This window comes from Pocillopora damicornis, chromosome 5 (genome assembly GCF_964200805.1).
Source record: "Pocillopora damicornis chromosome 5, jaPocDami1.2, whole genome shotgun sequence".
NCBI lineage: Eukaryota > Metazoa > Cnidaria > Anthozoa > Scleractinia > Pocilloporidae > Pocillopora > Pocillopora damicornis.
Genome location: NC_142674.1, coordinates 17,761,882 through 17,784,630, shown reverse-complemented (window position 1 = coordinate 17,784,630; position 22,749 = coordinate 17,761,882). Strand labels below are relative to the sequence as shown.

At 36.7% G+C, this 22,749-nt stretch overlaps 2 protein-coding genes and 1 pseudogene across 3 annotated transcripts; 2 read left to right on the top strand and 1 right to left on the bottom strand.

Moving 5' to 3' along the window:
* Positions 1-146: 146 nt before the first annotated feature.
* LOC113665120 (uncharacterized) lies at positions 147-1,437 on the bottom strand (annotated as a pseudogene).
* Positions 1,438-2,557: 1,120 nt separating this feature from the next.
* Positions 2,558-7,434, top strand: LOC113665126 (ubiquitin-like protein 4A). Its single transcript, XM_027180774.2, has 5 exons — positions 2,558-2,651; positions 2,778-3,255; positions 3,734-3,839; positions 4,876-5,057; positions 6,685-7,434. Exons 2-5 carry the CDS (start codon positions 3,208-3,210, stop codon positions 6,772-6,774), a joined length of 426 nt encoding a protein of 141 aa, XP_027036575.1. The 5' UTR covers positions 2,558-2,651; positions 2,778-3,207; the 3' UTR covers positions 6,775-7,434.
* Positions 7,435-11,000: 3,566 nt separating this feature from the next.
* LOC113665124 (nuclear transcription factor Y subunit beta) lies at positions 11,001-22,089 on the top strand. Of its 2 annotated transcripts, XM_027180773.2 has the most exons (9): positions 11,001-11,184; positions 11,474-11,925; positions 16,162-16,232; positions 17,488-17,553; positions 18,040-18,107; positions 18,575-18,704; positions 19,357-19,450; positions 19,733-19,812; positions 20,229-22,089. In XM_027180773.2, the coding sequence occupies exons 2-9, from the start codon at positions 11,502-11,504 to the stop codon at positions 20,253-20,255; spliced, it is 960 nt and encodes a 319-aa protein (XP_027036574.2). In that variant the 5' UTR covers positions 11,001-11,184; positions 11,474-11,501; the 3' UTR covers positions 20,256-22,089. The 2 variants fall into 2 exon arrangements, with proteins under 2 accessions (XP_027036574.2, XP_089063222.1); XM_089207096.1 differs by lacking the exon at positions 11,001-11,184 and having other exon boundaries at positions 11,194-11,925.
* Positions 22,090-22,749: the final 660 nt, after the last annotated feature.

The window sequence follows — 22,749 nt, the reverse complement described above, 5'->3', positions numbered from 1 at the left end:
TTCTATTTCTGAAGACTTTGGAAATCATAGATAGTCTTGGTTGTAATTCTAGCTTCCTCGCAAGTCCTTTGCGCAGACTGAGGGGATACTTGGAGGGTCCACACCCACTAAGCAACCCCGCCCAACGAGCCTGCCGCTTGGCTTCAAACTATTCAATTCCAGTCTTATTCCGTGTACACAGTTTTGAAGGTGAGCAATGTATTATTAATTCTTATAACTTATTCAATTCTATTACTGAACTCTCCTTTCCAGCCAAGCTGCTCTCTCTCTGCCGATATCCTTCTAGCGACAAAATATTCTTCTCAGAGACTCACGGTACTTCGGTATGCGCCACACGTATACAACCGGGTCTAACAGGAATTTCAGGCAAATCAAATTATCGGCAATCAAATTTACTATTTGAACCTTTATTGCACTAGCACCGAATAAGCCCTCCATGAGAAATCTCATTGTCAAGAATATGATCGAAGGCACGAAAGACACGATCAAAACAATAAGAAGGAAAAAATTTACACGTACAACGCTTCGCTGCACCTTCATATGTCTTCCTTCCTCGCGAGAAGTCGATGAGCTTTCATCTTGAAGTGACCGTCCTACAGCCATTTTCTCTTTCGTAGTGTAATGCAGAAGATGTACACCATGATGGTGATGAGAACAACGGTGTAACTGTGAAGAAATAAGTCGATGGCCTCTTTGGTCTTCTGTGGTGGAACACCCATCAGAAGTAAAGAACAGATGAGTGTATGATAACCATCTATTGCACCAACCTTAATGAAAGCTTTCTTCTTTATACTCATGCAGCCGTACTTGAGAGGCGATGCAACTACGATATATTGCATTAATGTGAAGGCAAAGACAATTGATGGGGATATAGAGACGCAAAACTCTGAAAAATAATTCTCAAATCGCATCCAAGCAACAAATTTTGATGACGAAGGATGTTGAAAGTACAGGAGCATGAAACAGGTGGCATAAGTAGGTTCTTGTACCAATCCAGTACGGAGATCTACTATGGCCGAACCGATAAAAAAGAATGTGGTAGGGTTGCGAAAAATTTTTATTGGATCCAGAAGAAAAGTTCCGAGAAGCAAACTGTCGACCAGGATTGTGAAGAGCGAAACCACGACGTGATGGATGACGTAGAGGCTGCTTTGTAAAAAGTTTTAAAAAGGCTCACGACAAGCGGTGACATCACAGAACTTGGTTCAACGCAAATGGCCGAACGATTTTCACTTAATACAACTTCATTTAACAGACTCAGTTGCCTCGAAGAATTAGTGCCAAAGTCAAGGCGAGAGATATTACGAGTGTCGTTCCTCATTTCCTTCGCCTGGCCATGCAAACAAACGGTGTTAAAGTGGCAAAAGTGTAACAAATCAATTTATGGATCAGCTCCACGGCACCCCGGAGTTTCAGTATTAGATGTTCATGTTTTTGAAGTAAACTCAAAGGCGGCCACCAACGGTGTTCGAAATTGAATCCTTTGCGATTAGCATTAGATTTTATTAGCTCTAATTTACCACGTTTATTACCATTTTTGGTGGTCAACAGACTTCGCATCCCTAAACTTTTACTCTTTAGCTAAAGTGCAAGTTTTTGGTTCTTTTATAAGTAGCAATCGTTTGCATGTTTTCCTACAGAAATGTTGACTATTTGAAATCAATAAGATCGTCGTTGTTGAAGTTTATGTAAGTTAGGGAAATTTCAATGCCATAAGCAGACAGGTAACCTAACAGAACAGGAAATCAAAGAAATTACGTGTTTTAATTTTTTTTTGAGTCTGGTAAAGATATGTTTTCATTCACTCACTCAGATTCAGCCGTTTATTTTGTCATTTATAACACTGCAATTAGATGAACGAGGCCGAAATTTCTTTTCGCTATCCCCCAAATAAAGAGAGATGGAGAAAAAGCAAATCTCTTTGATTCACGAGCTACAACTTAAATCAGTTAAACCAGAGGCTCCAGGTTAACTGATAGCTGAAAGACCGTCCTGTAATAAAGAGGTCTAACTACAAATCTTAAAGTTTCCCATTTAATATTCGCACGTTTACTCGTAACTTATTGCAATGCGATCTTGAAAAGTTCATTTGGAGAGTTCCTAAATTCACGGAACTGCGGGACGCGATTTTGTATGGGGGGAGGGGGGGGGGAGTGGACTAAGGCCACCCTCTCCCAGGCCCCCAGCTCAGTCTTCCTTGATTCAAATAGTCAAATTCAATGTGAGACGATGGCTACTTAGATAGAAACTATGCGAAACCTGAAGCTAGTATACCGTCCAAATCGATCGCTTTCGTCTAAACCGTCCGAAGTCCGATGTTCCGTCCAAAAACGGACGGTACCGTCAAATATCAGACGGACTCGTCCTCAGTCGCATCCTTCCGTTCCAAATCGGACGTTGCTGTCCGATCATGGACGGTTGTTTTCCCATTCCAAAAGGAATGTGACCGAAGAAGAGTGCAGGGGATTGGAAACGAAAAAGCTCGGTCTGGCTTTGTTGCCTTGCTACAGCAACACAGCGGTCAAACACCGGTCATGCGCAAGAGTCTCAATAATAAAGTGGTAGACTGAAGTGTTCATGGATAATTTTATAAAACCGTGTGCTTCAAACTCTTAATTGAGTTATGCTTTATTTTCACTTCGGTGATGAAGGTAAATGACAGAACCTTTCAATTTTCAATCCCTGTAGCTCTTGCCAGTCCACTGTACGCGTTAAGCATGCATCTGCTGTCGTCAAAAATACCTTGTGCGGCTCTGATTCTTTCTCTTTACACACAGTTTCCCCCGGTGTTTACCGACAACTCTTCCATGAAAACATCAAAGAGCAATCCAAACGGCTGAGCTAACCGGCGACTTCATCACTCCACCGTGCAAAGTGTAAAACAAGTATTGGAGTGTAGACCAGCTCAAAGTGGAGAAAGTCTATAAAAGCAAAGCACATAAGTCTTGACGTAAGAATTTCGAACCTCCCTCACAAACTACCAAAGACTAGGTCTCACTTCGACTCTCAACAGAATGCTCTGCGGCTTGGATCCAAGTGCACATGCGTCACCGTTTGACCAGTCTTTTGTTAAATCGGTGACTTCTCTGTTTGCTGCAGCTTAGCAGCCTCGCCTTAAGTGAAATATGTAAAGAATCATCGAGGTACCCTTTTACTTTGCTAAAGTTCTATCTTTTGACCAGAGATCTCAGATATATAGACAAGGATATGCAGATAACTGTCAAAATACTAAATGGCCAAGAAGCGCGTCTGGAGGTAGGTAAGATTTGCTCGGAAAAAAGGAACAGTGTTGCATCGTACGAAGAGGAACAAACGCTCTCCTGAAGAAAGACATACGATATTTTCTTGAACATTAGATTTTTATCTTTACTGTCTTAAACTTAAAGGTCTCAAAGGATATATGGTTGTCAATGAAGAGGCAGCTTCAAAATCGAAACGTTTACATGTTTGATACAACTTGAAAGCCGTGGACGTGCAGTTAGGAGTCGTTCTGCGACACAGACGGCTGACATCTTGAACATGCAAGTGGGACTTTGAGCGCGATTCTCAAAAAATTTGTGGAAAATTCCGAAAGGTAGCTGATGAGACTTTTGGCCAACACGAAACGCTCCGTTATACCACCACAAATTATTTTTTCCACAAGTATTTGACAATCTCCTATCATAAAATATAGGTTGCTTCATATTTTAATGGCTGTATTTTGTTTTCTTCTGTTCTTGTGGTTTGATTACAGGTCTCTGCAAGTGATCAGATCTCGCTAGTAAAAAGACAAGTTTATGAAAAGCTTGAAATTCCAGTGTTACAACAGAGATTGATTTTTAGAGGAAAAACTTTACCAGGTATTGTAATGAAATTGGTCATATATATGTGGTTAAATTATGGCAGGTTTAAGTTCAATATATTTAAAAAAGAAAAAAGAAGGGGAAAAAAACAGATTCTTTTGTAAGATATGCACTGTTATCATATGTTTATTTCATAGCGGCAAATGTTTGATTTGCAACTTGTTACAGCACCAAGTTGACAGGAAGTGTTGACTGGAAACAGAAATTTAAACTGAAAGTATTTTTATATAATTATGTTTCAAGGTATCAAAAGAGAAAACTCCTTTAAAGTTTTAGACAATGGCAAGAAACAAGTGTAAGCAATATTAACATTTAAGCTTCTTGCTACATGTACAGGCGTGAAGGCGTTATTTTGGATTGGATGCATTATGTGGCTTCCACTTTTCTCATTAATCTTTTAACTCTAGGAGTGATTAACATGTAACTTCTCCCCATAATATCTCTACATTACCCAGCAAACAGGTAATGAGAATATTCAAACTTATCAGGTAGGAGTTGTTATCTTGATCTAACAAAAATTTCTCAAAACTGATTTACAGGAAGTATGTAGAAGCTAAAGGCAGAATTCACTGTCAGATCATGGGGTTCTGGGGTTAAATAGTTTTTATAGCTCTTTTACTTGCAAAAGTCCGAAAGGGATCACATCAAATCAGATAATTGAGTATACTGTGAAATGTCGCCATCCATCGGGGTAGCTTAACCACCCAAATTCTAGTTTCAAAAGAACCATCAGTTGTTTCAATTTTTTTCTTAATCTTAATACTTTATTCCCATAAACCTTTAACTCTCAGAACTGACAGACATGTAAATTCTCCTTTTAATCAATATCCATAAATTATCTAGGTAAACAGGTAATGAGTCTACCCAAACTTATCAGGTAGAATTTGTTATCTTGATCCAACACGAAATTCTCGTAACTAATTTATAAGGAAATGTGTAGTAGCTAGAGAGGAGAATTAACAATCAGATCTTGGAAGTTAAAGGGTTAAATACTGTGTTAATGGTTAAAGGTTAATTTTTTTCTTGCTATCAGACTCTTCCACTTTACGAGATCATCACATTGTGGATGGGAGCAAACTTCACTTATCCGTGAAAAAACAAAGTGAAGGAGCCAGCAGTGGAAATAACAGTGAATTTTTTGGATTACTTAGAGATCTTCTCAGAAGCCATTTTAGTGAACAGGACACTGAGCAAGTGATGAAAAAATTCAAGGAGGTTTGTTGTTATTTACACTCTTTACACACGAGATTTCATGTCAATCAACAGGAGACATTAGTGTTTGTTCACACCTTTTACTAAGGGGTTTTGGGGCCTGTAAGTTATGGACCATGTTTTTCTCTCCCAGTTTTAAGGCTCGGGTCCAAATTGCATGGGCCAGAAGTTCCAAGAGAAAAAAAAAATAGCAAGGTTCTGTAGGTTACAGAAGGGACCAAGAAATGAGGCTAGTAAGATATTTATTATATCTCTGTGTTCAAATTCATGTAGGGGGAGAAGGTTTCAATGAAAACATGAAAACAAATGTTTGAATTTAGCAGGCCATACAATTGAATTACAGGGATATCATAAACTGAGATATGAAGCATATACCCTGTAGGAAACCAAGAGTTGCTGGCTTCTTGATTGCTCATGAAAATTTCTCAGTTGCTTCATTTCCTAAGCAGTGCAAAGCTGATAGTTGAAATAATTTTTTTTAAACCTCTTTTCACCCTAACATCAGTATCCATAATCTCCTTACTCTTCTCTGTATATTTCCTTTGGTATTGTAAGGGAGAATTTGTTTAAAAATCAGAGCTTCTAAATGATAGTTTGGTTGTCGTTTCCTCTATTTTCATAATCATAAAGAATGATTCAGCAGTATGACTGTAAGAGGAAGTTGGATGCTGATCACCTTTAAGGTTTAGAGCATTCAATGTTTGGCATGTATGATCTGAAGTTCTCTCTGTTATGCTTCTACTAAGTCTAACTGGTTCACACACTTAATCAAAGTAAACAATGAGATCATTAGCAGACTTGAGAAAAAGGAATTTTATTACACAAGTCTAATTTCTCCTTACAATATCACCCCTGAATCACACAATTAGGTTGCAAGAAATAAGGAAATAATCACCAATTAAAGAAGGTCTTGATTGTTAAACAAATTCCTCTAGTCAGCATCTTACAAAATGTATATACAGAGCAGTATGGAGAATACACAGACTGGTGTTGGGTTATGAAGACTTAAAGTACTTACTGAGAAGTTAAACTTCCTTGTGTGACCACTGCAAGGAAGTAACCAGCTTCTCAAAATCAAGCCAGAAAGATCGTTGTTTCAAAATCTTGTGGAACACACCAATCTCTATCTGTGACTCTGATCAACCTCTCTTATGTTTGCTGTGAGACTCGGAAAACTGTGAATACCTCAGACTGACACCATTTTCCAGCTTTTGGTTGATAAAATTCCCTTAGCAGGAAAGTGTGTAGTGAAGCCATGAACCTTTTCACTCCTAAGATCTCATTAGTAATTCTCCTTACTGTTTGCCTTATAATTCAATATTTTGCCCTGAGGAAGGGCTAACTCTCGAAATGTCAGCTTTGGAACTCATAACAGTGGCAAATTTACATTATCAACTCAGTTGATAATACTTAATTACCCTGTTATAGTCTTCCACCAATGCAGCACCACAGTTTCTTTCGTAACTTACCTGCTTTATTATTTTCCAACTGATCCTGGTCATAATTATCATACTTATGTAGTAACAAGTTTGCAATTACATAAATTCAACATCACTTACTGATTCATAAACAGAGTAGAAATGATTGAGCTTATGAGTTAACAGTTTTCTCTGTTTTATTTTCTACATAGGATTTCAAGACATGGGTTTGGTCTCTTAGCCTTGATGACATTGAGAGAATGGCAGCTCTTCATTTGAGAGAGGCATCTGATGAACAATGATGCCCCCCCCTCCCCTAAATAATAAAGGGAAAAAAAGATGTAACAATGCAAAAAGACCAATTTGCATAGTTTTTTGAGTATGTTGATGAACTGTGGCAAGTATTTTCTAGGAAGTTCCCCCTTTCTTTGGACTACAGGTCTCTTGGTCATGGTCTTTACAGACATTTTTTATGGCAACTATGATATCACTACAAATGGACAGGAACATGGATGAAGCCTGTGAGAGATTTCTGATAAACTGTTAAGTTCTCAGTCCAAATTGTTGGTGTGTTTCCTTAAGGAAGACAAGGAGAATCTAATGTTGCATTTATAGTCTATGTTTATTGGTACCTAATTTCAACCTCTTCAGTCAAAAGTCTTGTTAAAAGTACTGTTTAATTTTAGCAAGGGATCCTGAAACTTTTACATTGACAAAGTTTTGGTTACGATTTTTATAGTTTACTAAGAGTGACTAGCATCATGAATCATAGGCATTAATATAATTAACTGTCTTGTTCTCAAGATCTTAAAGTAACCAGGCCACTCAGCCTCCTAATATAAACATACAAAAATTCAGTTTTGAACAGAGGAAAAGTGGTAAAATGAAAAACTTGACTGTGAGCCACATTGGCTTAATGTTCTTTGGCGATTATAAGAAATATAAAAATTGGCATTACTGAAGCCGGTGTGACTGTCTTTTCTGTCTTTTTAGCCAAGCAGAAGAAATAGAGTGGTTTCAGTGTTGCGTGGCAGCCTGGGAGCTACTTAAGTGTTAAAATGAAAAAAATACAAGACAAAACAAAACAAAAACTAGAAAAAAAGTAAAGAGTTCCAATCCTTGTACTCTCTCTTTTTTTAAATTCCTTTGCAGGGGTTTCATTGACCATCTGCTCATGGTGTTATTGGCAGCTGAGCCCTTAACCCCTCATCCCCTTAACCCTTGAACTCCCAGATCAAATTTGTCATTCTCCTTACTATTGACCATACAATTCTTATAATGCCAGTTGAGAGAATTTAGTATTGGATCAACTAATTATCCTCAAATTGATATTTTTCTTTATTCTCATCACTCCTCTGATATTGTGAGGAGAAATTCTGTCTTGGTCACTCATGAGAGTTAAAGGTTAACCCTTAAGAGTGATTAGTTATTATTTTTCCCCAATCAAAGAAACATTGAGGTCATGAGAATAAAGGAAATGATTACCAACTGAAGAAGCTTTTGATTGTTAAACAAATTCTTTTTGTCAGAACCATAGGAAATGTATAGAGAACAGTGTGGAGAAAATTTATATAGATGTTAGGGTGTAGAGAGTTAAAGAGGCAGTTGAAACCCAAACACGAAAGCCTGCCTACATGCTACATGGATGGAAGTAGGAGATCTTATAGGAGACAGGAGACCCCAGCTGATAACTGGATTTTATTGAAATCCTGCACAGTTATCTGGTGGGCTAAGAGTACATTTATATCAACCTGTTAACCCCTTAGAGTTACTGGCATCTAATTTCTCCTTACAATATCACCCCAGTTAATTTGTGAGAATTTAGGAGCAAAAGAAACCATTGATTGTTACACAAATTCTCCTTGTCAGCACCTTAGAGATGTATGGGAAGCAGTATGGAGAATATGCATACTGATGTTGAGGTGTAAAGTGTTAAAACACTGAACTATGACTCTGAGAATGTATCTTATTGGAATGAGGGTTGTCAAGTTATCTTGATTCTGTTTTTTCTTTTTTCTTTCTTTTTTGTTTATGTTTTGTTCCTTTATCTTGGTTCCCATCTGCCTTACTAATGGCGCATGATAGCTTAGGATGGATTTAAATGTAACCAGCAGTTATACAATAGACACTTCACGCTTTGTCCCCTAGAAGTGACTTGCACTTAAATTTCTCTTAAGCTGTCAACCCCAAATCACACATTAATGTCACATGTATAGAGGAACTGATCACCAACTAAAGAAGTTGTTGATTGTTAAATAAATTCTCCTTGTCAACTCTATGGGAAATGTCTAGAGAGCAATATGGAGAATATACTTACTGATGTTAGGGTACAAATTAAGGGTTAGAGCTGTTGCTATTTTGGATGGAATTGATACATTGATATTTTTTAGTTTCTCCCTCTTTTGTATGTTTTGTATGAGGATTAATTGCAGCAGTGTGAATTATTTCCTCTTATTTTGGCGTAAAAAAAAAATAAATGTTAACTGAAATATCAAAGAACAGCATCTGTTTTTAAAGTAGAGTAGGTTACCTTAAGTTTATTTTTTGTTATCCTGCTTTATCAAATATTTGCACAAAGTGTAATGTCTTGTCTAGAAGCTGCATTGATACTGATGAGGTAAGACTGTGATTTTCTATTGAGTTCTTGCATTATTAACCCATCGATACATTTCTTTGGGTGCTGACAAAGAGAAATCTTTTCACAGTCAAAGCTTCTTGCGTTGGCGATCATTTCATTTTACTCTCGTGATCGTAACGATTGATTCAGCAGTAGTAAACTGCAATGAGAAGTCTCTTAGGGTTTAACCCTTTAACTCCCAGGATCTGATTGTTAATTCTCCCCTATAGCTGCTACACATTTGCTTGTAAATTAGTTGCAAGAATTTGGCGTTAGATCAAGATAATAACTTCCACCTGATGCATCTAAGGACTCTCCATACCTGTTTGTTGGAGAATGTATGGATATTGTAGGGAGAGGTTACTTTTGAATCACTTCTGGAGTTAAAGGATTAAGGGTCAAAAAGAGTCGAACAGGGAGTTTAGTAAAACAGCCTGTATCTTTGATAACGACGTTTTTCGTCTTGTCACGAGCTTAGGACAAAGAAAAAATTTTCATGCTTTACCACTGAGCCACAGAGAATCCGTGGTGAGCAAGACTCATTACGAAGTTCGGAGCAACTTCAGAATACTCCGCAACTCATTTATATGTCATTGAATAAGAATAGCGTCTATTGTGTTATGCCTCGATCTTCAAAGCCTCCCGACACATGTAAGTGAGGCGGACCAAAGTTGCGGGGTCAGTATTCTGAAGTTTAGCACGAAGTTCACATATGAGACCCGTCCTGCTATTGCCAGGATCAGCGATGTAGATAGGGTCTTTTTTGTAAACAGAATTAAAGAGATGGTTAGTTTTTTTAGCTCGGTAAAGAAATAAGGAGAGAAGTATTTCGATTTGTCACGAGCGTAGGAGAAAGAAAAAAAATGATTCCGGGTCTCTCTTTATCGAGCTCAAAGCTCAAACTTACCATCTCTCTTGTACTATTTACAAAAAGTGTATCCTGTATCGTTTTCATTTATTTTTTTCTTTTTTTGTGCTTAATTAAACATTTGAAACTCCGCCTGCTATGGCAAACACCACTCCTCACCGTTCATTTCACTCATTTCATGACCTCTGAATGATAATTTATGCACTCTTGTGATCCAACAATATCAACATTTGCATTTGTCTAATGCATCTGTTAAAATCGTTGCTCAGACAATCTCCGTTGTTATATATTTTTAGTAAACCTGCTTGGTTTCGTGAACGTTGATTTAGGAAAAGACAACTGCGACCTTTTTCAGTCTCCAAGTTTAAAAAATAAATAAACACAGCGAAATGAAGCCTTGGAATAGTTTTGATGGCCTTGGGGTCATTGGAATCATCCCACCCACCACTTTCACAGATATGTTTTTTAATTTTTGTTTGGTTTTGACAGGTGAATTCACACATGTGCTCGCTTTCCTTTTCTTCTATTTTTATTTTGTCGCACATTTCAAAAATAAAATTAAAAAGAGCTTAAAATAAGAACTTTTCAGACGAGAAGTCGTTTTGAGGGGGTTTTTTGAAGCTATATTTAGATACAGTAAGTTTTTTTTTCTTTTAAATATATATTGTAAAAAAATATCCAAAAAGAGCCGACAAAAGGTTAAATTGGCGGTACTCCTTTCGATTTCAACATCTCCACAAACATCATGCATAATTTACTGTGGTAAATAAAGAAACAGATTGCGACGTAACTTGTAAAAGCCCTATCTCAATTTGAGAGCTATATCAGACAATTTTGCTATCTGCTTTCTAAAATCGACGATCTTTTTATGATAATTACGCATTTTGTAGCCTAAAATTGTCGTGAATTTGACAAGGAAATTCACAAGACACTCACAAAAGCGAAAGTAATTTATGCAATGTAAACCAGTGTTGTGTTTCAAACAAGCTCTGATTGGTGAAAAGGAACAAAACTTCGTATATACGCGACTATGATTGGTTAGTTGTAACAGCTGGCTGAATTGATTGACGTGTGATCACTGCGTGTGGAAGTTCTACTCTTGTAGCTCGTTCGTGAGTGGTGAAGAAAGGGAGCGAACAGCCACTCGTGTGCGATCTGCTACTCGCATTTTCGTTGGCTACTCTAACTCAAACGAAACACCGGCCAGCCAACAAAAAATCGAGAAAGGTTTGTTTTACCTTCACGCCCTCCACCAATAACATTTCTTGCCATTGAGATTCCACGTTTTTCACTTGAACTTTTCGAAGCGTTTCGAAGATTCGCGACGAGACGTGCCGCCGCGGTTTCGCTCACAAATTTGACTTCAAAATTTGTTTACATCGGTTTTTTCCGGGAGGTTTAAGCAGTCAAATAGCCCCCGTGGCTATTTTTTGTTTTGGAGGCGAGGGTTTGAAACCACTTAACGCCAAATAACATTCTTACTTTTGCTTTCTTATTTTGAAAATGGCTTTTCCAGTGTGTTGTCTCAACATCGACATTAGCTTATGGAGGGCGTTGATGAGGCGAGAAACGAAAGTACAGATGGGCTAAACACTCAACCTCCTGACAGCGGACAAGCTAGCTTTGCCCAACCAGGACTAGCTACTTACGCTCAAGGGAGCACTGTTCCAAACGGACATGGCGTTCAACAAGTGATCGAGAACAGACCTGAAGTCCAAAACGAAACACATGTAGGTCTAGGAGATGATCGTGGACACCTCTCCATCTCCAATGTACCAGGTGGCGTTCAAGTCGCAGTTGTACCGGCTTCAGATGATGTGGGAGTCGTAGATGGAAGCTTGACAAACACCTCGGCCGTAGATCGAGGAGATGAAGCAACACATACCGTTGTAACAGCAATGCCCGCTGATTATGGGTTACCAGGGCCTCTACCGACTCAATTTGTCATTCAGCACGAAGACCACGAGGGTAAGAAAACAAAAATTATATTTGTTTGCAGTATTTTACAAGCTAATTACCTCTCGTGATGCATTTAGAGTTAACTTAATTACGAGGTCTGGAAAGGTGTTGATTTTAGCGGCCTTTTTAATGGTATCTTGTCAATTTCGTGTTCTTGTTTGTATTCAATTTCCGTTGAAGAAATCCTTGAAAACTTTATGCTTTACAAAACAAATATTTCGCAGTCGACCATGTTCTGTCAGTTAAAGAACTAGTTACACTTTTATCGTGTCATTATCTAGAGTTTAACCAAATATTAACGGAACTTATTGAGATAGTTACCTCGATGTGAAAATATCTCTTGTGGAAAGATTCTGTGTCAATATTCTGCCGCCAAATTTGCAAGAAATATCACTTCATAGAAAATTTATCTCTAGTTTAATTCAATTTCACGATCACAAAGCTCACAACAATAGAGAACTTGAAAAAATTTGAAGACTTGGCAAACTTTCTCCCATGGTTAAGTTTTTGGTTTGAAAGAAGTACCTCGTAGCTGAATTGCTAAATCAATTCTAAATCTACTTGGCTGTTTAAGAAAATTGTATTCTTGCTTTCTCAGCTTTAAATTCCTAATTTTTAACAGACTAACATTTTTTGTACAAAATGATGGATTTGTAGAGTGAATGTTTTTAATATGGCTATGCTGCCAATTCTTCAGCCTCCATGGGATTCTTGGAAATAATTAAATTTCACTGTGAAAATATTGAAAGAAAAATGTTATTTATATCCTTTCTAAATTCCTGTTACCTTACCTGAACTCAGGTAAGACTGTTAAGTAAATTTTACAGGCAACAAGTGCCACTATTTACTCTGCCTAGAAATAGGAATAGGGGTTTAGAAGAACAACAGCAGGTGCAAAATTAGATAAAATAGGAAATGTTATTCATTCTTCAGACAAAAATGGTTTTAGGCCTGGGGTTTTCATGTAAACAAGTGTCATATTTTGTTAACATTTGCTCCTTTCCCTCCCTACCCTGCAAAAATAGTGCTCTTTTAAAATTGTGACTTGGTTACAATCAGTAAACCAAAAATTTTCCCAAAATCTTATCAGACAGAGACTTGATCACCTTAATTGCATTGGGTTCATAAAGAAATGTGCAAATTAACTGATCCTAGCCTTTAACTCTTAAGTCTAATTATTAATTCTCCCCTCTAGCTGCTAAACATTTCCTTGTAAATGTGGTATGAGAATGAAGTTTTAGATCATGATAAACACTTCTGCCTGATGAGTTTGATTATTCTTATTACCTGTTTGTTGTAAAATGTATAGATTTATGGGGAGAAGTTATATGTTTATCAGTTAAAGGGTTAAAAGGTTAAGGATGACTGGATATAATTGAGTGACACTGATTTCAAATAAGCAAGTTGAAAAATTTAACATGTCTATAGTGTGGCATCGTAACTGGGAACTTCATGGAAAGATCAACCAATGTAACAAACTGTTTGACTTGAAGCAAGTTTTAATACAGTGCATACATTTAATTGGTTGTTTCTAAGGTTGATGTCTGTCTGGCAATTGGAAACTACCCTGACTCCTTCCTTATAAATACAAGTTGCAGTAGAAATGATTCTGGTTTTTTTTTCCTTTTTATTTGGGAAGTCTCCTCTACAGATATTAAAATAGACTTGTACTTTTATAATTAAAAATTCTAGTGTGCCATTAATTTTGCTTCTAAAACAGTCTTAATTTCTCAAACTTTTAGTTTTACAAAATTCCCAATGTTTTGTATAAAAAATGGCTTTCTTCCTCAGTGAACAATGTAAACTCACTCCTAATTTTTAAATCTTGCAATAATCTAAACTAATTTCTTTTACCCAAGGAATTTTTTTTTTCATGTTTGGACATAGTTCAGTTGACATGTGCTTTATGAAGTTTTCATTTCCCTTTTATTTTGTCTGACAGTGTGTTGCTGGCAGGAATATTAAAGGATTTGAAATATTTGTTTTTGAATATATCTTGTTTCCTGCATGGAAAGCTTTTTTTCCTAGATTATTTTGCTATAAATATTTAATTCCATCTGCAGTTATGGTGCATTGTGTTCTTATAAAAATTTGATGATTGTCTCTGTAAAGCATTTTCTTTCTTTTTCAGAATAAATTAAATAAATATTTGTTAATTTTCGTTACTGTACTCTCTTACTGTGATATTTTATTTGTGTAAAACTATTTAAAAGCTTTAGTAACCAAATATAAATGTTAAAAGTCCAGAAGAAACTACGGTCAAAGTAAGCATATACTTGTTTAGTTTATGTTAGAGCTTTGTGCCTAAAATTATCACATTTGTTTCCCACTGTGGTATAAATTATATATTACATGCAAAATACAATAAATCAGTGTAAGGAATAGGGCATTCCATCAGAACTGGCCAATAAGGTCTTGCGATAAAAGTACTAATTTGTTTTCATCAGATAAACTTTCTTGATACAATTTCTCAAAGACCTAATTGAGTAATTAGGCTCCCTTGATTAAATTTTCAAGGCTGAAAAGGATAGTAAACGTATTTGGAATTTCCCAGAATCATGAATATGAACATGGGGTATAGTGGCGGTTATCCGATGATGCCGTTTGATCCAAATTTTCCACCACCTTTTAACCCTTTTGCATTTCCAAAAGGTTAGTGTTCCGTCTGTTTTTTCAGCATTTTGTGCTGTGCCTTGTTTGGCACATTGTAGGAGTTTTTTTCAGCAAGGTGAATTGAGACATTCCTCATTGGCTGTCGCTTTTGATGAATTTGTCCTGGTTCACCAATAATTCAAAGAACTTTCCACATACTTCCAATCATCTTCTAATGGAGTTTATGTTCTAAAGGGTTATTCTGTGAAATAAGAAAATTTTCTTCCTGTCCAATAGTGATGGCAAATCTTTGATGCTTCCCAATCAGTTTTGAGAGCAGCTTTGTGGTGTTCATTGTGTGTGCAATCTTGTCAGTAAAACTGGCTCTGATTTGAAGAAAAATTCATCTTTGGTTTTCCTAGATTATCTTCCTGTTATGAATTGGTATTGTTGGTTTTGCTTTTGGGAACAAATTACAAGAATTTTCAAGCATATCCAAAGACTCCATAGTGCATTTTTTTTCATTTAACTTTAACCACAAGTAAAATTATTTATGGCTTACCCACATGTAATTTTCACAATCGATTTTGTCAAGATTTTCTTACAATATTTGCAAAATGATGCTAAGGGTGAAATCCATGAAGTTCGGTTTTGAACTGTGAGGAGGAGTAAAACTTGATCTTCAGAGCAACAAAAAAATTCCTTGATTTTCTTCAATATTGGGACAACATCATTCCATGTATTCCTGGTCCATCTGTTTAAAGGAAAGGGGATTTTCTTAATCACAAATTTTGATTAATTGTAGGAAATGTACTTAGAAAAATATGTTTTTTCGTTTCATCATGAGCGTGGGACAAAGAAGAAATCTGAGTACCCTTGAGGAACCTCAGACCTTTGCACTCCACGCTCTGATGCTCTACCACTGAGCCGCAGATACTCTATGGTGAGCAATCACCATTACATAGTTCATATACAACACCCATCCTGTATAAACTGCTAGGATTAGTGATGTCAATAGCATTATGTTTTGTAAATAATATTTACAAAATATAATATATAAATTATGATATATAAAAATATGATAGAATATGGAGACTTGGAACTTTTTCTTTGCCCAGGCTTGTGATCAGACGTGAAAGCATCTTTTTCTATTTCTTTACTGAGCTCAAAACTTACCATTTTTCTTATTCTGCATGAAATGTGTAGTTAAAAACTGAATTTGCTCAGGTGTATAGTATATAAAAGCTTTGTTTGAAATGCCACACTGTTTGTTTTGAAATGCCATCACCATATTGATGAAAATGAATTACAAGACAATTATTAGTACAAAAGTGCGAAACTTGTTGTCCTTTGCACCTTTGGGTCGTGTGAGTCCACAACATTTTGACCACTGTGATGAAGAATATTGTTGTCAACAAGAATACAGATCACTAAACCACTGTCTGTTGTATTTTATTACGGTATTGATTTCAAATAAAATGATTCTTTCAGTGCGTGACCAATGAATGACAGGTTGATGCAAGCAGTATTGTCTGTATTTGGATTGTGACATTACTGCCAGTTGTAGTAAAAAAAAAAAAAAATGAAATCAAAATAATTGTTAGTACATCAAGTTTACAATGCTAAAGTATGTTGTCCTTTGCACCTTAACAGGAGCAGAAGACACTGGGGTTCATGATGTGGATGGTGACGAGAAGGAGCGTGATGACATTCTTAGAGAGCAGGTAATTTGTTAAGAGATATTTGTTATCTTTCCCGTGGTCAATGCACAGATCTGGTCCAAGGGTCTGGGTTTATTCCATGGCGGGGGCATTGTGTTGTTCACTTGGGAAAGACCCTTTGCCTCTCTCCGCTTTAGAGTTTTCACAAAGTCATGGATTTATCTATTTATTTACCAGTCAGTTACTAAATGTAGTTTGAGAAGTTTCTTAAAATTGGGTGGTGAAGTTGTTTATTAGTTTACTAATCAGAGTATTCCATGCCTGTGCACCTTTGTAGCGAAAAAAAAGGAACCTTAAAATTTTGATGTTTTAGCAAGGGTAATCATATAAGGTCTCTATGTCTGGTATTGTTAGCATGATATTGGCAGGAGCTAAATTCATTCAAAAGATAGGCAGGTGCAAGACTGTGTAGGCATTTAAACACTTGTAGGCAAGTTTGATGTATCCTTGTGAATTTCTAAGGAAGGGGAGTTAAAAGTACTGCTGGTATTTTCTACTTTGTGCCCTTTGATGATATGAGCTGCTCACAGTTGCAATTTGTCCAATACTGGTAAACTGTTTGGGAGCTTGAGAGAATGTCAGTGTTGGGTGTGCTGAGGGCTGGAAAACCACCCAACAATACACAGTAATCTTAGTGGCTTCTTGATTTTTAAACAGGGATACAAATGTACACGCTCTACTAACACAAGCCAGTCTATGCTTGTAAATACTGTCAACTTTTTCCTTCATTATCTTCTTATTGTGAGTTATAAAGAGAACACGCCTGATGACTTCTCTTGTTTCAACACAGCTTAGTTCAAATTGGTATTTATGATTGTCGAGAGGGCCACCCCTTCCTAAGGAGGTCATTGCCCCTCCTGTGAAATTTTGAAGGTGTTGACTCAGCAAGACTTTAATAGAAGTATATACATATGTATGTTAGGGGTTAAAAGACATTAATGTAAATGCTACAAGCAGGTTTCGTGCACATTACAAGCAGGTAGATTGATCTACTTGCTTGCTACAGTGTAGCTGCTATTGACATCCTAGTTGCTTGTTGCTTGTTGCTTGCTAAACAGCCAATGTGCATGTAAATGTACATTTGTACAACTGATTTTGTATCTCCACAGCGTGATCTGATTTATCCTTTTGTATTCAATGTTTTAGTTTCTGTGTGAATTGTGGGTTCTAAGAGTTGGCTGGCTGGTCTTGACTTTAATTTATCATGGAAGAGTCTGCAGTTATATATTATTTATTATTATTTTTTAATCCTTTTCAGGATCGGTTTCTACCAATTGCAAATGTGGCCAGAATAATGAAGAAGTCCATTCCAAAGACAGGAAAGGTATGGATATATAATTAAACCTTCAATGTGATAACAAACACGATAAGGCAGCCTTCAACCCATTACACCATTACATCAATATCCATATTCTCCTCGCTTTGCTTGTTACATGGTTAATGGTGTTGACTAGGAGAATTTGTTTTAAAACCCTTTACACTTAAATATCAGTATGGATAAGTGGTTGTTGCTATGGTTATTGAGAACAATTCTGTGATTGGTGGATTTGGTTTAAAGGACTAAGAGTGATTGACTGCTTCAACTGTCTGATTACTCTTCTGATTACACTCTGCAGAGTGATGAAAGTGAAAAAATAAAGCAGCTAATGTACTGATCACTTTTGAGGAAATTGTAATGTTATGATCAATGGGGTTAATAGTCAAAAGCTAAGGAAACTAGGATATGTTCTTGCAGTGTTGGCCCTAGATAGTCCAGGGTTCTTTTAAATCTTGTACATTTTGACTTTGTACATTTATTTGTTCATTCCAGATTGCTAAGGATGCCAAAGAATGCGTTCAAGAATGTGTGTCAGAATTTATAAGCTTCATAACCAGCGAGTATCCTTGCTAGCCTGAATATAAACATATTTTGGTAATCAGTCTTGAAATTGAATCATAAGTTAATTGTATGGTATGATTGTCAAGACTCTAATGATGAGGCTGATGATAACCTGTACTCAGTTTGTCTAAACTTTGGTCACTTCCAACCACAATCCCTCTGAGGAACTCTCTTACATGGATAATCAGACTCGGTACACCTTAGTCCTAGGTTAAAACGATTTACTCTATTTTTTCTTTTAAGTAACTACTATGTAGTTAGAGAAGATAAGTGTGGAGCATAATTCCTCAATATGTCAGCGTGGAATGTTTTATGCCCTAATTCATGTCTCTATTTTGTTCACTGGGGTTCTAGTTTTTCAGTTTTATTTGTTTGCTGGAAGAACTTTTTCCCCTCCACAAATACTATAGTACTCTGTGAATGTTGACATATGATAAAAATCAAACTGACCTTAACTGAAGCACAGGGCAAGTGAACGATGCCATCAAGAAAAACGCAAGACAATCAATGGAGAAGATATTTTGTTTGCCATGCAAACTTTAGGATTTGATAATTATGTGGAACCTTTGAAGCTCTATTTACAGAAGTACAGAGAAGTAAGTTGTACTTTTTTACGTTTTGTATGTTGTACATGGCAGTTACCTATACAAGTTAACATGGTTTTATCAACTGATGACTTGATAATGTAGATTGGCCACAGTAAAGAGTTGGTAAAGCCTTAGCCTTGTGGTCAATTCATATTGTGCTTACTCCTTCACTGATGCTGCACTGCAGTTTCTTTAGGAACTTAGTCCCTTTAGTTCTTAATACAGTTGAGTACAGATACTGTTACTTGGTTCCCAAGCTCATTAAGCCTATTTGTTGTAGGTTTTATTGCAACTTTACCCCTGATAAAGTGAACCCTGATGTCTCCAATCTCCTTCCAACTTGAGGCAGTGTTTGTTCTCTGTCCGGTCATTTTCTATGTAATTTTTTCCTTGACATCTCAAACCCAGTAGAGATGTTCATGGAAGGTCAAAACAAATGGATTGTAGGTCAGTGTTGTGCATGACTTCACAAGTGACAGCTTTACTGCTGAGCAATTGCCAGCCTAAAAAGAAAGAAAAATAGGTGATCTTCACTTTTTCATCTAGCAAATTTTCCAGTAGTTAGCACTGATAGCCACAACACTAGGGTTTGTACAAAATGTTTAGCTTTGGACCAGCGATTGTAACTCTGCTTTGCTAATTCCATGTACACTTCTTGCAGTCAATCAAAGGGGAGAAGTCAGCTATGGGGACTGATGTAAGAGAAGGAGAGGTGGATGAAGAGGAACATGCTGTGCATCAATTTCAAGTGGCAGGTGAGAAAGTGATGAAAATTTTAATTCTCCTCTTAATTTAAACTCTTATTCAACAGAAGGGTGATGAGAATACACACATATATAAAGAAGAGAATATTACTTTGATGTAAAACCAAATTCTCCACTAATTTACAAGAAAATGGATAGAAGTTGTTAGGGAGTATTACAGTTTGTATCAAAGGTGTAAAAGGGTCAACATTTGTAACTGAGTAACAAATCTCAAAGACACTTGTGGTAATTAACTGACATGATGGTTGCCTTTTTTTTATGTGTTTTTTTTAGGTACCCACCTCCATCCTTCAATGATTGGAGCAGACCAAACTCCAACGACAATTTACAGCTCTCCTCAATATCAGACAACGGTAAGATGGACAAATTTTATCTCTGAGCATTCATTTTTTCCTGTCAAAAAAAAAAAAAAATGAATTGCAACATCTGCAATGTCGGTTAAGTAAAAAATAACTATCTTCTTAAAATAGAGAGACAAACAAACAAGCAAAAAACCTTTGAAAAAGCAAGTTGATACAGCATCTGCTACCATGATAGGATTGTTATCTTTACAAAAGGAACTTAAGATATGAATTGGATGCTCAGTGCATTCTGTGAAAAACAGATGAACGTGCACAACATGTAACATAAGTCTTGGTTATATGGTGCCACTCAAGATTGATGCAATGCAATGGTCTGTTTTAACAAAGCTAAATCAATTAATCAGCATAACCTGTTTAGGTTGAAGTGATTTATTCAATTTAAATATTTGTTTGGTTTTTGTTTTCAGATGCAACAGCCTCTGCATTTTCCATGATTTGAACACCCCAGACAGCGTTTGACTTGCCCACTACAAATGGATATAACATAAGATAAGATGTACATAGTGCAGCCTACAAGACATAGTTGAAAATGTTTGTTATCCCCTCCCATTCTATATCTAAAGAGAGAGAGATTTTTTTTTATACTTGTTTGCTTCATTTAAGACCAACTTGTTTGTCAGACTGCAATCCAGTCAGCCTCCAACTGATATTCAAATGGGTTTAATCTTTGTTAGTCTGGTTTGAGGGTGTACAGGGGGAACTTTTGCACAATTAAGGTCCCATCAGTATGACGTTGACAAATCAGGCTGACTCAGTCTATGAAATCTCATTTTGCCAGTATTCCTTTACCAAGAGGGTAGCAAAGGGGGAATCCTGATTCCAGTTTCACACTCAGATTTTTCACACCTCATAATCACACCTCATAAATCACCTCATGTACATAAATTGGAAAACTTCAAATCTCTCTCCTTGTGTGTGAGGTTTCAGAAAAAATCTTGAGGTTTTCACCAAATGAACAAAAAGTTCACAGGTTGCTTACATTTCAGGAGGAAAATTACGCCTCATGCTGGATCATTAATCCACAAATCATGTTGATCTTCTTTTGTAAAATTCATACTTCGCATTAATTTTGGCCTTATCACATCTCGCTTATAAACCCTTTGGCACCCTCTACTAAAATCTCTAAGTTTTTGTGGGAAGGTTTGTTATCCTCAAGCTTTGTTTTTCAGTCTGTGACCTTGTAAACTAGTCTAAAATTCCCCTGTGGAACACATAACAAAATTTGTCATCCTAACACAGTCTCTATGGTTACTGGGCTTAATTAAAGAGAGCAAAAGAGGTGAATGTTGCAAAGAGGTTTAACAAGAGCTTGGCTCTCACATCTCTCGGTATGTAAGGGAAAAATATGTAGTCGTCCAAGAATCAGATTCTTGGACGACTAAATTCTGTCAACAAGGGTTCTGTCACTTTGGGTGTTTGCTGTTCATTAACTGTCGCAACTATCACACTTTGCAATGAACAAAACAGGGCATGTATGTTCAGGCAGTTTCATGCTGTTATGGTGTGAATTGTAGCATACAACCAAATCATTGCTGGTTCTATATTTTGAAACACATTCAAATTATTATGGTAAGTCTAGCCTCGTGTATGAAGGTGCAAATTCTCCTTACTCGTATTTACACATTGTCAAGCAAAGATGTGGTGAGAATGGAGATTGCTGTTAACTGAAGGAGGCGTTTGTTATATCATTCCGTTACCACTTTTACTCCCAAGATCTTAAAAGTAATTCTCCTTACTGTCTGCCATAAAATTCGTTTGAAATTAGTTTGGAGAGTTTGGTATTGGATCAAGTAATAGTCCCCTAATTGGCATTTTTTTTCTTTTTCTCATCAATTTTCTGCTTGTTATTGTATTGATCTTGTAAGTAGAAATTCTGTTTGTCACTCGTGGGAGTTAAACGGTTAGGTGACGTGGAATTTGTTTGAGTGGCAGTTACTTCGATGAAATAATAGTGAGATCCTAGGGGAAAAAATTGCTCATCGCATCAGTCCCTCAAAGCATTATGTAAATAATTATCATGATAGAAATAAAACCTTAACAAAAAGAAAGAGAAAGATATGTAAAGAGTGTATTTATCTTTCAGTGGTGATTTTATTTCGTGTTGGCTGCTTTGTAAACTTTTAGGTGGCCCGCGGGAAAATTTTTTTTTTTAGAAATATACCTCGGATTATTTAGAGTATAAGAATTATTTGGTTGGCTGTAATTTTACTGTAGTTCTGTATAACTTTGTCTTCGGTAACAATTTCGAAATAAACCATACAAAGCATACATTTGCATTCAAACTCATTGCTCCCGAGCAGTAATACTGTTAGGTTTTATCGTCCTCGGTTTGTCCATGGGTTTTCACCGTGGACAAATCGAGGATGATGATAAAGCTTTAATAAATTGGATGAAGGGTGATCCATGGATAACAATAAAACTATAATATATTGTTATGGGTTTGCGTCGAAATATCACTGACGCCTTTCACTTAATCATTCCTTTCTTAACTCAGACTTCGTCAATTTCTTCGTCCATACGTATGCTTGTCTTTCAGTTTGTTTTCAGTTGTTTGTGTCGGAGCGCCCTATCGTTCGTCCGTGCGTTTCTTCATTCTTCCGTTTTCTTTCCGCCACCTCGTTCGTCAGTCCGGGTTTCCACTTTTTAGTTAGTTCATAGGTCTGTCCATCGTCCTTTTATTTATTCGTCTGTTTTTCATTCCATCAATTCGTCTGTTCGTACATCTGCTTCCTTTTTTTTTTTAATCATTTGTCTGTTTTTCCATCAGAGCTCTCGTTCATTCGTCCGTATGTTCGTTCATTGACTTTGTTCGTGCTTACGTCCGTGTGTTCGTTCGTTGACTTTGTTCGTGCGTACGTCTGTGCTGCGTTCACTAACTTTGTGCGAGCATCCGTTCGTTCATTTGTCCGGTCGAGCGTTCGTGCGCTT